Consider the following 17,018-nt stretch of genomic DNA (forward strand, 5'->3'; position numbering starts at 1 on the left):
CACATTGGAAAGTTTCAGCACTGCGCCCTCACTCCCTGAGCACCGTCTACTTAACCCTCCTTCCGAAAGTATACGATTCAGGAAGAACGCTGCGCATTTTCGTCTGCAAAATTTGCTTCAACACTTTGGATCGTTACCGTGTTCGGATTGGATCCCTCCCTTTATACTGGAATATTATTTCTCGTCACTACTAAGAAGCACTGTGTAGGTATCATTTGTTTATAATGTATTTTCACATGATTTTGCCCTCCCTCTCTGTCCGTTTTGTTCGTCATATCTTTTGTACATTGTTTAGTACAGGTACCAGTTGTGTGTCGTCTACGTGTTAGGCGTTGCCTAATCATGGCTAGTTACGCGTGATGACGTGGTCTTTAACTAAGAAACTTTAACTAAGAAAAGCCATGCCTGTATATTAAAAAAAAAAGATATAAGTCTACAATGTAAATCCCGCATTTATCCCCAATCTACTCTCCCAACTATAGTCTAATGTAGTATACTTCGAACAAACAAGAAATATTTGTGGCTGAACATGTCTTTCTCTATCTCAAAAGACAAAAGGCGTTTAAAGGCTTGTTGCCATGTTTATGAAGTAAAACTGGCTTATAGTCATAATCTATATATACTTGTTTTGAATTTTGTCCAATATTTACAAAATCCACAGCCACTAGAAGCTTGAATTCATAGGCTCAGAATTAATTGCAATGTAGTGAAAAACGGTCCAAGTGGTATTTTGTTAATACTTGAGCTTTCATTTGATTATTATTATTATTTTTTTTTGTTTTGAGAAATGATCCTTTAAGTTTAATATCAATTCCAGAGTTGAGACCACCTCAATAAATGGTATCGATTTGCCAACTCTTCAAATGAAATGAAAAAAAAAACATGAGAAAAACTCAATATGAAAAAAACCCTTGAATTTTTTACTTTCATCACCTATTCAATTATACGCATACCCAAATGACAAAATGGCGGAGTGTGCTGTATTGAATATCAACAGATTGGTTTGCGTTATTGTACTATATTTGTGAGTGGTTTCGACAAATCGATGCTCTATTATTGTACACAGTTATCGAAGCATGTAATGTGTGGGCGATGGACAATAAATCCGTTATGTTTGCAATATTTGTTCTGACTGTTCATGCATCACATTAGCTATTTTACAGTGTAAATATATAACCGTTATATGGTCTACACAGTAAAATGTGTATATACACACTACTATTGACAAACGGCCAAACTATCGGTTTAATAACCATATTCTATGTTGTCGATATCTAGGGGAAGGGCGGGCGTGGGGGGAGGGGGGTGGGGTGTATGCTATGACACAGAGGTATCGATAAAGAAAGGGTTCCTTTTTCCCTTTTCAAAGTAGTCCTTTTTAATAATGTGAATTTAGACCCCCAAAAAAGATGAAACATTGCAATCTTTTTTTTAAGGAGGAGATTTAGAAACCTGGCCATTCAGCGTTTATTAAACTAAATATCATTCCCTTCAAGGTACCCCACCCCCCTTCCATCCCCTCTATACTCTCTGAACAGCGAAGTATTTATTCTGTGGCTCGAAATAACCCTATCATCATTACCGAGTCTACAATCAGACTGTAGGGTCAGCGCGTCAGAAGCATAGGGTCGGCGCGTCAGAAGCAATATACATAATTTCATTAGGAAAGAGAAACATTCATGGGCCGAAATAACATGTTAACGGATACCATTAGGCAGTACAGTTTTACAGTATATATCCTATTACCAAGAAAAAAATGAGAGCGAAAACCGAAAGAAAAATTGTCAATAATGTTACTTTTTATTTGGAAAACTGTAGAATCATGTAAATATATACCTATGTTTGATGTGAGAAAATCGTTGCAACAATAACAACTGAATTGGTTGCTTCCACTCACACGTTAAAGGCCAATTGGAAGAAAGTCTTAAAAAGGTTAACGTGTGGGGAGGGGGCTCTTGACGGTTGTTCCCCTACCCACAGCTATACCACCCTACTCAAGTCCCTACTCCATGACACTATACTTCATAAATACGAATGAAACATTGAAAGCATCTGCCTGTTTATTATCAGTTGATTGCAATATTTCATATAGAGGCTCACTATGAATAGATTACCCCGTACATGATTTAAACACCACTGAGTTTCTTCAATGCAAATTGCAAAAAAAAAAACAGTTCTTTCCTTCAAAAGTGTCTTTCCATTTTAATCGCAGATATTCAGACTGTTTAAATCATACAGATAAAATGTTTAAGTAAAAAAAAAAAAAATAAACGAAAATATAATGATAATAATAATAATAATATCAACTATGTAGTAGACTTATTTTTTGATGGGGGTGGGGGGTGGGGCAGGCATGTTCTTATCCACAGCTTATTTCGTAATGACACCATATTGAACATCATGTTAACACACATACACACACTATATAATCATTTTCCTCACTGAAGGCTGTACTGTCGTTCCAAATCTTCCCATTGCTCCTTGCATAGTAAACTGAATAAAACAGCTCTTTTCAATAACTCTATGCTTTGCTGTTCAATAGTGACATTAAAAATCGATGACGTGATTCATTGTTATGGCAAAAAGTTGTGTGAAAACAAGCCATATTTTACATTTCATTAGGAACATTATAAATGATATATATATATATATATATATATATATATATATATATATATATATATATATATATATTGTTTTCTTTCTTTTTTTTACGTTTGTTTTTTTTTAAATATTTTTTATTCTTCAAGGTTTTGGCAAATAAATTAGAAGCTGCATCCACATCTGACGTTTTGAAGATAATTCAGGAGGAGAGAGATAACAGAATGGCCTCCCGAACGGTTAAATTTATTGTTGTATTAGTCGTCATTGCAAACGTCTTAGCTTTTGTGGGCGCAGGGTCGGTAAAGGAAATAGGTGAGTTGATGAAATCAGAAAGAACAAATAAAATCTTCACGGTTAATAATTAACGCCACTTCAATGAGATGTTGTCGATCAGTGTAAGTTTTATATCACGCTCTTCACCGTGCTTCACCTTCCCTATCCTCATCACTAAATATGGCTATTTTCCTTATTTATATATATATATATATATATATATATATATATAGGCTATATATATATATATATATATATATATAGGCTATATATATTTATAGGCTATATATATATATAGGCTATATATATATATATATATATACATATATATATATATATATATATATATACATATATATAGGATATATATATATATTCCATGATATGATATGATATGATTCGATAGATATATAGATAGAAAGACAGATAGATAGATAGATAGATATAGATTAGATATATATCATTATGTTATTCCGTTTTACTTTCATTATTACCCAAGACGGCAGCCCGCAAACGTTTCTATGGATCATAACTGATAGTGATGACGAGACTTGTTCTTTAATGCAAATGAAAGCCAGCATCAGCCATCCAATTTTTGTAAGTACTTATTAAAAAGAAACTTATGAGACATTTCACTTTCAAATATTCCAGCAAAAAAGGTGTATTACATGAAAGTATCAAGCTTAGAACTACTTAATTTGCTTTCAGGACAATAGTGCACACAACCATGGAACAAATAGAAAGACTGACTGCAATGTGGGAGAAAGGGGGGCATGGGGGGGTGGGGGTAGCGGGTTCAAAGTGAGTAACTTTAGAAATGACAGAACATAAAAATATGATATCACGTCGCTCAGTAAGAGTTCATGGTAATGGGAGGGGTGAGAATGGATAGATGGATGGAGGGATGGACAGACGGACAGGTAGGTCTATATATATACATGCGAAGGAAGTATAAAAACTTTCTCCTGTGCATGTACTCAATGGAATTTGGAAATCATGAAGCCTACTAAAGTCTTTGCTCTTAAGTCGTACTCGGATACTTGTATTGCTACTTACGTTATATATAATCTTCTGTTGCATACTTAGTTCCATGAATTTGGAACGGTGTACTCTTCTTTTTTTATCTCCCTTATCGGAGGCCTACATTGTTACTGAAGTCATATTTATTAATGTTTATGTTTGAATTAACTAGCAATACAACTATCCGAGTATATAGAGCGAGGACTTCATTTACAGGTACTACAAAAACTATCGATCTAATTTTCAGAATTGCGATTCCATACTGCTAAATAATAATATTAATCTCTATCTTTAGGATGTTGAGGTTACTGTGCCTAAGGAAGCTGAAACGTCTGTATATGAAACGTGTCCTACTGATGATGTTGACTTTAACCTAACGTGGACCGACGAAGGTTTTAACTGGCATATCTCGCTACAATTTCAAGTTTCCAGCGATTCGAAAACCTACACATTGTTACGTAATACGGGCTATGCTGAAGGCGGTAAGTGACATGAAGGGGCACATTCGGGCTATATTTTAGTGTCAATCATAACATTTAAGTCTGTAGTTAACACCAATTAAGTAAAAATATGAATAGCTATTACAACTCTATATTATTATATTTTTCCAACAAAATTTGAAATGTGTTGTTTACATATCTTACGTTTGAATCAAATTACAAATACCGTAATTAATTTCTTAAAACAAATAAATGCGCGATTATTATGATCGAATTATTATTATACATTTTTTTTTTACAATACACAATTATCAATGCGTTATTATCAATCAAACTGTTATTAGTGAATGCTAAATTGGTATTCGCGTAACATTTATTATTATCACTCTTTTCTTAATAGCATATTATCCATTATTCGTTAACAAATATTAGATATATAGATAGATTTAGTTATAATTACTACTATTTTTTCTTTCAGTATTTTGTGAATAACTGTTACTAATACTTTGTTTTCTTCCTTTAACATAGAGGACGGATCGAACAGGCGTGATTGGGACCACACAGAATACTCCTATCCTACTGTAGCCATCAAAGAGCATTTTGCCTGTAGTTTCTTTGTAGCAATTCGCGCCAGATTTGAGAACGTACGTTGGCAGCCTTTCGCAAACTTAAATGATGGAGAACTTGGGACAGGTGAGAATAAAATTCAAAAGGGTTTACAGTGCTTGCATCTCGTGGATGGAGCCACGAATATTTAAAATAGCAAATGATATGTTATGTCATGAGAGTTTTAATTACCATTGGCGGCGCGACGAGGGGGGGGGGGGCAGGTACCGCCACTGTCATTCACAACTATTGAGAGGAAGAGTTCTGAAGCACCCTATAGTAAGTGCCCTGGTGGAAATTCCAGTTGAACTTTTGAACTGGGTTCAACTGGAATTTTCTATACGGAAATTGGCCCAAATTTGAACTAGGTTGAAATGGGTAAACTGGGGTTCCCAACTGGTTCAACTATGTTTTACTGGGTCCAACTGGTTCAACTATGTTTACTGGGTCCAACTGGTTCAACTATGTTTTACTGGGTCCAACTGGTTCAACTGTTTTATTGGGTCCAACTGGCTCAACTATGTTTTACTGGGTCCAACTGGTTCAACTATGTTTTAGTGGGTCAACTATGTTTTAGTGGGTCAACTATGTTTTACTGGGTTCAACTGGGTCAACTATGTTTTGCTGGGTTAAACTGGGTGAACTCTGTTTTACTGCTTATATTTTGGAATAGCTTGAACTTGGATTCTCAACTGGTGTTATCTACACTTATATAACACCACACTATAAGGACGTTGAGCCTCAACAAACACCCCTCCCCCCAACCCCGATATTTTGGTCGGTGGGAACCTAGCTGTGACGTCACACATGCATTTTGTTCGATATGCCCGAAATATTGCGAAGGTCATCTCTCTCGTTGGCAAGAGCGTATAAACCATGGGGCTGGGGAGCGCCAGCCCCCAGTGAAAAATATGTGGGCGGAAGTATCATTCCGCCCCCCCCCCCCCCCCGCTTCGCAAGTCAGAAACCCCCTTTTTCATTTCTCAATAAATGATAACAACATTCGTCATTTTACTCATTACATTTTGGAAGAACAAAATTTCATTTGGAGCACCAAATTGCATCTAAGGCCAGGTGAAAATGCAAAATTATTTACAAAATGGAGTGGGTGTTGAAGTGTGCTATATTGCACCAAATTGCATCTGAGGCCACCTGGAAATGCAAAAAAATTCCAATGGGGAGAGGGAAACCCCCTCTCTTTAGACCCTCCCCCAGGCCCGGCCATCAGTCTTCAGCCCCCCCCCCCCCACACTCAAAAGTACCTTCCTACGCCACTGCTCGTTGGGCAATAATTGTTTCAATAATTAAAACCTTCCTAGTCATGTCGGTCTGATGATATTCCAGATCACTTACTTAGAAAGAAAGAAAGAAAGAAAAAACATAATAAAAGTAATGTTGATTTTTCAAGATCATAACTTTTTATCTATCAAATGTGAACTTGATTTGTGATCATCTCTCTCTCGCCATCTCTCATTCTCTCTCTTCTTTAGGCCAGGAGTGCGTTAAAGGACTGAGTGGAGGGACATCATTCGCAATCTTTATAGTTGCAATTATCGCTATTGCCTCCGCCATTTGTGTAGGCATGTGCGCACATCCAGGGAGGAAAACAGCGGTTAAAGAGTGAACTTTGACAAGGTTGAATTTTTATACAGTTACTAGGGTCGATTATTATTCTACAGGGACGTTTTTCTAATGGATTTTTTTCTAATGGAAAAATAAAAATTATTCTAAAGTGATGGGTTTCAAATTGTATTTTGTCGAATTCTTTTGACAGATTGTATTTTTATACCAAGTTTCTGTTTATTCTTGTCTGCTTTTTTATTAATTTTTTATTATTATTTTTTTTGGCTTGAAAATTTCCGTGTTTAACCATTTAAGAACTCAGTATATATACATTCAGAATCGTATGAACAAAACGATCTACCTGGAAAGGTCTTAAGAAGTGGGAACAGGCAGCAAACGAATCGAAATGATGAACATTATTCACCCCGTCGTGATAGTCTTGAATCAAAGCGGTGAATCTTCTTTCAATCAATTAAAAGAAAGAGCCACGCTTTCCGTGTATTCTCGTAAAGAGAGAAAATGCAACAAGATAGGAAATCATCTGAAAAGACGCATAGACTTTACAAGATGGACGGGACACACCAAAAGATAGTATTTCTCATTTATATACGGAAATTATATATTATTATAATCTTTGTTTATTCAATTATCTCTACTTTGTAGCGATAAAATTATCTTGTTCTTTGCCATGTTTGGTAGCTTCCATTGATTTCAGTTGTAAATATTCATTTAGCAATTTTTTTCGGGCTCAAATTACCTTCACTTTTCGTAACCGTATTAAATTCGTTGTTTTCACGTATTCCTATAGTTGATGACACTTACCTCATACTTCGCTTTGGTGAAAATATTTGGAGGGAATGTATTATTTGATATCCATCTAGCCTTACGAACAACCAGTATTGTTGCAGAAAGTATAGGACTACCTAATGAAACAAGTGAACTCGTTACATGATGTGGGCATTTTGTGCTAAAACAAACTGGTGACCGATTATACTAACATATGTTTAACAAGTTTACCAACTGTCCGAAATCATTTAAATATATGACGAAGACGTTCCTATTTCTTAAAAGGGAAAAGGCTTAAGTCTCAAAGTAACAGGAATTAAGAACAAACAAACAGTCAAATTCATTTATTTTATCTGAGTATCTCCTAATGAGATATAGCCTCATTCTTTTGACGATATAGATGTCTTTTCATGAAGAACTTAAAACCCACCCCCCACCCCCCGCCAATCAGGTACAGCAATTGTGGTCCGCCCCTGTCCGAGAGTATATATTTGGTGATTTCAGGACATGTATAGGTTGTGTCGGAACAAGGAAAGGTTTAAGATATTGTTTATGATATTTAAAGGCATTACTATGGCGCGCCATTTGTGCCAATTCAGCATAATGCAACGAGACGGCATAATAGTGTGAAAGGTCGTGAAATTACCCAACGATATAATATTGCAATCAAGTGGTACCCTTTGATTTAGATGTAATCAGTTGTAGTTAATATATCATAGAGGTTAAGCCATAGATGTTCCTTTCCTATAGAATGTAGTGAAATAGGTCTATGTGTGACCAATCTGCCTTCGATGGATTACGTTGCCAAGGTCGTTAGCACCTGACCTTACTCTGACCGTTTGTCAAGGCTAGGCTATAACGTAATGACTGTATATAAGGATCAGAGGCTATATAAAAGCTTCAGTTTGGGTCACTAGCATGTCAGTCCAAACTTTGATTTTACATTTGAGGGTAGTGAGGAGGAGTGTAACTCCTTAGAGATTGAGACCGATCCAAGATGTGGAGTTCTAGATCACCGGAGAACATTCTCTCTGTAAATAGTTGTACATGGTATTGTTATATATACCGCAGTGTAAGTTTTAATAAAGTAGTTAACTACAACGGAAGACTTTCCTCTCGATTTGTCATCATTTCCTCCCAAGTGTGGTCCTTTTTTTTTATTTCAACATCATCACTGACATCCTGGTAGAACGAAAAACAAAAAGAACCCAACGTCCCCGGTAAACGTTACACAATATCTTCTCACACAACACGCGGCGAGTCATACAATACAGATTGGTAGAATGCAATACTGTGTTGTTTAAACGGTACATGACGGCCGTGTAATGTACACGCGTTTTTCGAAAGCTATACATTGATGACTATAACAGTCGGAGATCTGACCTCATGAAAAAAACTGTTATTGCGCAATTATTAGCCACGGGAAGTTCAACCGGATGTAGTCAAACTACTCTCTCCCGGATTGCGAAGTTGCGCGAATCCAATCGACACTTCATAAGGAAATAGTCGGAATTATGCATATTTATATATTAACTTTCTTCATATGTGATGTAAAACTCCTATTCCTAAAATTCCTTTACCCGAGAATATCCGAGTTTTGACGAGCCTCAGCTGCTGGGGTACGGTTGACGACGAGTAAATGAACGTTACTTGCGAGAAATAGTGAGGTGAGTACCTAAATGTTAGCTCCGATTTTATCTGTGACATTGCCGTCTTAAGTCACTAGTCGTGCCAACGAATGTATTTTCTGGTATAAAACATTTGTTTCTACAATATACCACAACTGTGGAGTCGTTTCACAGTTGAATGAGGTTCTTTTTGGCCTGCTGTAAGTGAGACCCTAAACGTGTTGCTTGTGTTTTTTTATTTTTATCCTATCGTATACACTACACTTAAAGCAATAAGAGTAGTACAACAAAAAAGTAAGAGAGACCACATTACAGTTAAAATTGGCGATAAACACATAGGCCTAGGAGATACCGACGCCAAAATTAAAGAAATCAGCAAACATTTCGAAAAGACTTTTATCTGCAATATCCCAGATCCCAGACCAAACGTGTTTCCAGAAAAACTATAAACACGCCCTTTGATGAAGATGAAATTTAACGAGCAGTCTCATCCTTAAATAAATAATAGAACCCCAGGTTGTGACAAGGTCATAGGCGAACATCTCAAATATGCCCCATGCACCCACAAACACGTAGCAAATATCTTAAATAGTATAGCCGAATCAGGAGATTTCCCAATTGAAATTAGACAAGGAATCCTAAATCCTATCCAAAAACTGGGAAAGACTAAAGGTCCACCAGAAAACTTAAGACCAGTCATTTTATTATCAACACTAAGGAAAATTCTTGCGGTTTGTGTGGCCTGGAGGATTCGTCCATTATTGATGAGCATATCCTCCCCATTACCCAGACTGCCTACACTTCAGGACGTTGCACAGCTGAACTTGTCTTCGATTTTAAAGTGCTAGCAGAAAAAAAGCTATAACATCCGTAGGTTACACTATAAATCTATTGATGCTAGATATCAGCAAGGCGTTCGACACAATTCAAAGAGGGTCCTTGCTTAATGACCTAGAACAGGTTCTTGACAACGACGAACTTCACCTGATATCACTGCTCATCGATAACGTCTCCTACACCGTCAAACTATAGAGGGCAAACTCGGACTTCCTTTTAACACTAATATGGCCTAATTTCTCCGGCAATATTTACGAAATTTCAAATTAGCATTCCACCTATTACACATATAACACATATCGTTTTCTTCTACGCGCATGTGTCTTTTTTTTTGGCCATTTATGAATCATATTTGGCAATATATGGTTATCGGAAAACTCTATGCGTGTAGCCTTACGCGACCGCCGTATAGTCATAGGCGTACGAGGCGGGGGGGGGGGGGCAGACTGCCCCCCCAAATTTCTAGAGGACAAGAAATTCGAGCAAAAGTCCTGAAAAATTCGGGCAGCCTAAGAGGAGAAAAAAAAATATTCTCCTCTTAGGCTGCCCGAATTTTTCAGGACTTTTGCCAGAATTTTTTTGTCCTCTTGAAATATATATATAAATATATATATATAAATATGCAGTAGCTTGCCCGAATCTTTTTCAATTTTTGCCCGACAGTTCCATGATTTTCTTTATTTAGCATCATGATGCCCGAATATTTCCGTGTAACACCACCGTAAGCGCAGTTCATCTGGGCTACCACGCTTTTTGCACGATCAATTTTGTTTCTAACTAGTCAATTGTATACCTGGACCAAGGGCGGCGGAACCGGGGGACAAAAATATATATATGTTTATTTTTTTCTCCTCTTAGGCTGCCCGAATTTTGCAGGACTTTTGCCCGAATTTCTTGTCCTCTGGAAATATATATATAAATATATGGGGGCACGTGCCCCCCCCCACTTTTCCTCAGGTTAAAATGTGCCTGTTTTCTACATAAAAATTGAGGTGCCTCAAGTTAGCAAGAGGCCAGGGAACCAGAATGAACACTCGGGAAGGGCCGTTTCCGGCCATCTGAGGGGTTTGTAAAACCAAAAATTTTCTAGTACGCTCCGCGCCAACCGATGGTGGCGCTCCGCTCAGATAGTCGTGCATACAACTTTGCAAATCCTGGCTAAGCCCCTGACTTTTAATGAATTTCTGTGGGTCAAACTCAAAGCTTTTTCGAATGGAAAAAATTTGTTAAGATATTAACAAGAAAAAAAATATAATTCGGAAGATTCCTACATTAGCAACTAGCATGATTTCACCTCATCTTGTCTCAAAAGAAAACTTGTTCCTTGTTTCCCAATTTGCTCATTGGATATTGCAGTGCTAGTATGCATATTTTCCTTGAGGGGGGGGGGGCGTTGATGGAGTGATGTGTATACACAAATAAGATAATACAATAAGAGTTATAAAGGGTACTTATAAGGCTGCATCAGTCCAATCGAATTTCTGCAAAGTGCCCTTTGATGTCGGTGCCCCGCCCCCCAGATTAAAGTGCTTCCGCCGCCCTTGACCTGGACATCCCCAACATGAGTGTATATAAGAAACATTTTCTTTTTCATGGATGGTGGTGGGGGGGGAGGGGGTGCCTACAAGCCTAGAAGTACAGGTTTATCATATTCTTTGTTATATTTTATACTTTTTTTGTGAGACAAATTGCAAATTTCACCCGACACAGCGACATTATCCCGCCTACGTGTCGTTGAACAATGTATGTATTTCTGGAGGTAGCTGAGTACTGTGTTAAAATAATAAATAAGGTAACTAAATAGGAGCTTAAAAAATATACTGTCCCATTTTTCCCCTTCAAAGTGATGTTACCATTTTTTCTTCTTCTAAATTTACCAAATTTTTGGGGAAGTGTAAATTTGTAAAACGTGAGATTATAAAATAAAGAATGTTTAGATGCAACTTGCAAGGCCTCAGAAGTGCCGTTTCCGGCAATCTGAGAGGCATTGTTTACCACAAATTTTCTTGTACGCTACGCGCCAACCGATGGTGGCGCTCCGCTTAGATGGTGTCACGGGAACTTTCGGGCACAAAAAGTTCTGCCCCCCCAAACTGAAATGGTCCCGTACGCCTATGCGTATAGTTCAAACGTTATAGTATGCAAAATCGGTAAAAAAAAATGGAAGGTCACGTGGGCAGATCTCCAACTGATAATAACTCCAACATGTACCCTAGCTGATAATATCTGCAATGTATTCTATTGTCTGCTTCTGGTTTTATTCACTTAATATAAAGACTTTACGCTCAAATGAATGTCGATCAATACATGTTCAGAGTGACATTGAAATCCGCACGGTGTTGAATTGATTGACCTTGAAGTACAATAAGGCCGTCTGCCTGATGCCATAACAATGCTTAGGTTTTGAATTTTGCTCACACTTTTTGGTGACTAATTGGTGACTGACTTGAGTGAAAATGAGTACAATTTTGATATTAGGTTTGGTTTTTCTGTTTGTTAGCAGTGTCAAAATGTGCACATGGTTAAGCCAAGAATAAAAATGGCGGCTAGATGCTATGATGAATTTGAAGTTTCTTATTAATAGCCAGGATCGGAGTGTAGGTAATATAAAATATTCCCAGAAACATATAAGCCCACCATAAATGAGTTAGGAACGAGCGCTGAGATTTCACAATCTATTACTATAAGCTGCCACGATACAGAAAATATATCGGCACGAAACCCTCAATAATATATAGAAAAACATGTACTTAAAACGAAAATGGTCACAGGGGAGGTCTCAATACCGAAGTAGAATCCTATAACAATACGTACAATATTGTATAAAGGACAAACACCAAAAAAAGATACAAATACAACCACAATGGTCGGAGCCAGGGCTACTACCGAACCGAACGATTCAGAACGGGAGGGAAGACTGATTCACATGTCTCACAATCTGATTCAACCGAGCTGATGAACAGATGTCACGTGACCTGTAATATTTATGTCACTGTGCGCATCGAAAGCACATGTGACTGAAAACAGTGACATGTAGCCTAGATAAACAGAGAGCGACAGATATATTGACCAACAGCATCAAAATATATTCTCCACTGGCAGCTGAAACACATCGACTGCATGTACTTTAAGTCAAATGAAGTGGGAAGTTGGTTTTTCATTTTTGAATTGATATTTTACATCAATGTGCATTTCTGTATATACACCAATATCCCCATGCAAAACTGTTCATATACTTGTTTCACTTATGCACTTGTTTCATATTTAAAAGCAATATATAAATGCACTAACATGGGGTACTTGCAAATAGCTGATACTTTTTGAAGCAAATTGGTGATGACTCTGGAAATAACTTATCATGGCTAGTTAATGAGATTTGCTGAATGCCTTCATACTTATAGATGATACACTCCTCTGATAGCAAATTCTGTGACCTTGATGAGGAAAAAGTCAACTTTGATGATTGGAGGAATTGTTTATCCAGAAGTTCATCAATTTCTGTTTGGTGATCTCTTTTTATAGAGGTATCTTGATCTGAAACAAAATTTAAAAATTGTAAAACAATTACAATCCCTCAGGATACCTCCTCTATCTGAAAGTGACCTACAGTTGCTTTGTTGGGTTGGTGTGTGTGTTTTTGTGTGCATGAAATTTCTCTAAAAAAATGTTTTAAATTGAAGTCAATAAAACATGCTAATTACTTGAAGTTTTCAAAAAATCCTTCCCTGGAGGTCTTTACTTTCCAATTTGTTCTCACAAATATATACATGAGCACACAAGATGACTGAATGTCTGGTAAGGTAAATTTCCTCCTGCGTGATAGTCAAAACAGTCTAAGAATTTTGACCAAAGGATATTCGAAAAACCTGGCATAATTGTGATCAATAGAGCATACCTTTAACTCAAACTAAAATGCATTTTGACAAACTTCTTACCTTCAACTGCTTTATATGTTGAGGTAATTGTGTCACTCATTTTTTTGCTCTGATAATATCTGTTTTTTGGTGAAAGCCACATAGCAATTACGGCGGTAGAACATTTCTTCAAAGCTGTCAGGCTGTTTTTTTTATTTTTTTTTATTTTTTGTAGGTGGCTACAACTTCATGAGCAACACCATACTGTGGGCCAGTTAATTCGCACCATTCCTCAGCACAGGCAATAACTTTTAACCAACTGATTGGAGTAAACTCTGTCAATGGCCCATCCTTCCCAACACTGTGAACTACACATTTGTGTGCAGTCATCATTGTGGACTGTTAGCTCAGTGGTTAACGCCGGTGCCTTTCAATCATAAGGTCACAAGTTCGAGTCAATCCAAAACTAATGTATGTCGTCCAGTTACAGAGTTGTTTACATAATTTATAATCATGGACGTTAAATATGAATCTAAGAGCCTGACTTCGGTCAGCTTGCGGCTTTGATAAGCAAATGATGGCTTCTTCGCGAGTTCCTGCTTGCAGGAGGATCTAAAATACATCATGAAACCGTCAGAGAAAATAGCAAATTAAAACATAAAGCGGAAGGCATGGAACTTTATTAGTTCACATATTCATAATAATAGCTAGTCAATATAGAGACCTTGGTGCAGTGAGGCACAGCGTCTGCTTTCCCAGCCCTTGGGATAGAGGCTAGGCCAAGTGAAATCCACTTGAACAGATCCTAGTGTTATGGTACATTGCACAAACCTTACAGAGCTGGCCTGGTTGTTTTAACAAAACTTCTTTGTCTCTTATTGACTTGTGCAAAGTCTAACAGGTCTATGCCATTAATAACTAGGGTTAGTCTGAGCATACGTGCTTACTAAGTTCTAACGTCACATCAGTTAAGTTATCCCAGGCCTAGAACGGTTTTGATTATTTATTATGTTAAAACTAAAAGGAGCAACAACTAACGCACGTTACTCGTTACTCGTTAGGCGTACGTCTAGGGCCATATATTTGTTACAATTTAAGTCAACCATAGTTTTAAACTTGTACTTAAAAAACCCCTTTTTTTTAAACCCTGCCATTGCAAAATTTCCTCGATAAGTAGTCTAGGTATTAACCAAATCGGTTGTACCAACGTTTGATCGTCCTTATTATAAGGCAATCATAAACTAGGCCAAGCTAAGGCATAGCCTATATTAGTAATATTGTTACTTCTGCCTAATTAGTCTAACGGGTAGTAACGTCAACGAAGACCAGGCAGCTAGGCTTTTATAGTAATGCAATATCGCAATACAACCTACGTTAGGCTTTGCAGCGTAGGCACATAACCAACAGAAATTTCGACCTCAGCTGCCTATACAATATCATACAAGTGTACACAAGTAACCACTTTTTTGGCTAAGTCGTTCTATTCTTACTTTTGTCAAAACTTTTTCTGATCACGTGGACTGTCATCTCCTTTATATTGAAGCAATGATGGGCTGTCGCCAGGCACCTTTAAATGCAGTCAGTGCGTAATCTAGGCTATCTACAGTAGATATGATATAAACAAAGTTCAGGCCGTGTCAAAAGGTCACGAGAAGCAGCCCTGTGATTGGTTAGTTGCCCAAAATCAGGCATGTCCCACAACCAGTTAAAATACCAACGTTTTACATTTTTACATTGCGTTTTTACCAAGGGCGTAGGAACCGGGGGGCTGGGGGGGGGGGGCGCCAGCCCCCCAGTGAAAAATATGGGGGGCAGAAGTATCGTTCCGCCCCCCCCCCCCCCCCGCTCCGCAAGTCAGAAAACCCCTTTTTCATTTCCAAATGAGAAAAAAAATCTCATTTGAAGCACCAAATTGCATCTAAGGCCAGGTGAAAATGCAAAATTCTTTACAAAATGGAGTGGGTGTTGAAGTGTGCTATATTGCACCAAATTGCATCTGAGGCCACCTGGAAATGCAAACAAATTCCAAAGGGGAGAGGGATACCCCCTCCCCTTAGACCCCTCCCCCAGGCCAGCCATCAGTCTTCAGCCCCCCCCCCCCCACTCAAAAGTACCTTCCTACGCCACTGGTTTTTACATTAATGTGCAAGAACTGTTTTGTTGGCATAGTAAACTATGATTCTTACGATTATTCTCCGCATTTTTAAGCTTCAATCACACCAGTGAACCGAAAATGTGAGCTAAGGAAGCGAAAAACAACCCAGGCTCAAAAACTTGTGAAACAGCAAAGCAGGCAAATGTATTGTTTTTTTTTTTTTGGAGTGTGCAAAAATCCCAAACTTTAAGAATTTTTCATTTACAAATAAGGCAAAAACCCTCCTGCTTTTTTTTGTACAAACAGAATGGTAATATATCTCTTTTGGAACAAATAATCAAACTTTTGCAATGTAACACGTTTTGAGTTATTGGCTGTCAAAGAAGACCTCTTTTGTATATCAGAGCAACTATGCAATCTCATAAATGAATATTGAGAAATATTGAGAGCTAGAACCCTGAAATTTGTTTAGTTGTAAACTATACCCTCACAGCTCTTACATGGTTAGTTACCTTGGTAAAAATTGGCTCTAGAGCATACACAACTTGCAAATATATTAGAGCGGAAAGCATTTGAATCATTATTTCGTATTATTTGAACTGGACATATTAACCTCTGAAAGAATCAAGTATCCAGAAGCAATACGGTAAGTTTAGGTATAATTTATCACTAAAAAATGGGATTGTTTAGTGAAAAATAGGATATACAACATACTTGATCTTAGTAATACAGTGAACAGCAGTGTGATGTGACAAACAATAAATTCACAATGACACATCAGGCTGTCCTGGAATGACCATTGACCTCAACAACAGGTTTCTTGTACTACATGTGGTAAATCAACATACTAAATCTGACATCTCTCCTTGTTTAAATATTGTATAAAACATGGTTTTCACAATTTGAACCCTGGTGAACTCAAACGACCAATGACCTCCGCCCACAACATTAGGCTTCTTGTACTCAATGTGGTACAGTTGTCAGTTACATACCAAATATGCGATCTGTCCAAGCTTCTTTTGCGATATTATGTTTAGGAAGGTACGTTAGTGTAGAGTTTATTTACTAGTATCGTCCACTTTTTTTACCCAATTCCATGGAAGAAACGCATGAAAACACTTGTTTATTCATTGCAATGAAAGGAAATGACACAATTTCGCAAGCTACATCGTTAAGACCGAAAGAAAGAAAGAGAAGGGCCTGACACAGACTAACCACAAACGTGAAAGTAGTCCTAGGCCCAACGGTCGTAAACAAAATAGAGAGATTTGATTGGCGCATGATCTATTGGACCGGGCATGCAAATTTTGAT

General features: G+C 37.5%; 2 protein-coding genes across 3 annotated transcripts in view; one reads left to right on the top strand and one right to left on the bottom strand.

Moving 5' to 3' along the window:
- Window positions 1-17,018, bottom strand: part of LOC139974640 (uncharacterized) — a 199,104-nt gene that overhangs the window by 163,629 nt on the left and 18,457 nt on the right. The gene's annotated exons all lie outside the window — the stretch shown is intronic.
- LOC139974642 (uncharacterized) lies at window positions 40-8,398 on the top strand. Of its 2 annotated transcripts, none has more exons than XM_071981869.1 (6): window positions 40-208; window positions 2,751-2,916; window positions 3,377-3,474; window positions 4,193-4,379; window positions 4,866-5,030; window positions 6,434-8,398. In XM_071981869.1, exons 2-6 carry the CDS (start codon window positions 2,826-2,828, stop codon window positions 6,565-6,567), a joined length of 675 nt encoding a protein of 224 aa, XP_071837970.1. In that variant the 5' UTR covers window positions 40-208; window positions 2,751-2,825; the 3' UTR covers window positions 6,568-8,398. The 2 variants fall into 2 exon arrangements, with proteins under 2 accessions (XP_071837970.1, XP_071837969.1); XM_071981868.1 differs by having other exon boundaries at window positions 41-204.

This window comes from Apostichopus japonicus, chromosome 10 (assembly GCF_037975245.1).
Source record: "Apostichopus japonicus isolate 1M-3 chromosome 10, ASM3797524v1, whole genome shotgun sequence".
Classification (NCBI taxonomy): domain Eukaryota; kingdom Metazoa; phylum Echinodermata; class Holothuroidea; order Aspidochirotida; family Stichopodidae; genus Apostichopus; species Apostichopus japonicus.

Excerpts from the sequence above, each read along its gene's own strand:
- LOC139974642 (XM_071981869.1), top strand. The coding sequence starts at position 2,826 with ATGGCCTCCCGAACGGTTAAATTTATTGTTGTATTAGTCGTCATTGCA. Across the intron at positions 3,475-4,192 it reads GCATCAGCCATCCAATTTTT|GATGTTGAGGTTACTGTGCC; the intron begins GTAAGTACTTAT and ends CTCTATCTTTAG. Across the intron at positions 4,380-4,865 it reads TACGGGCTATGCTGAAGGCG|AGGACGGATCGAACAGGCGT; the intron begins GTAAGTGACATG and ends CCTTTAACATAG.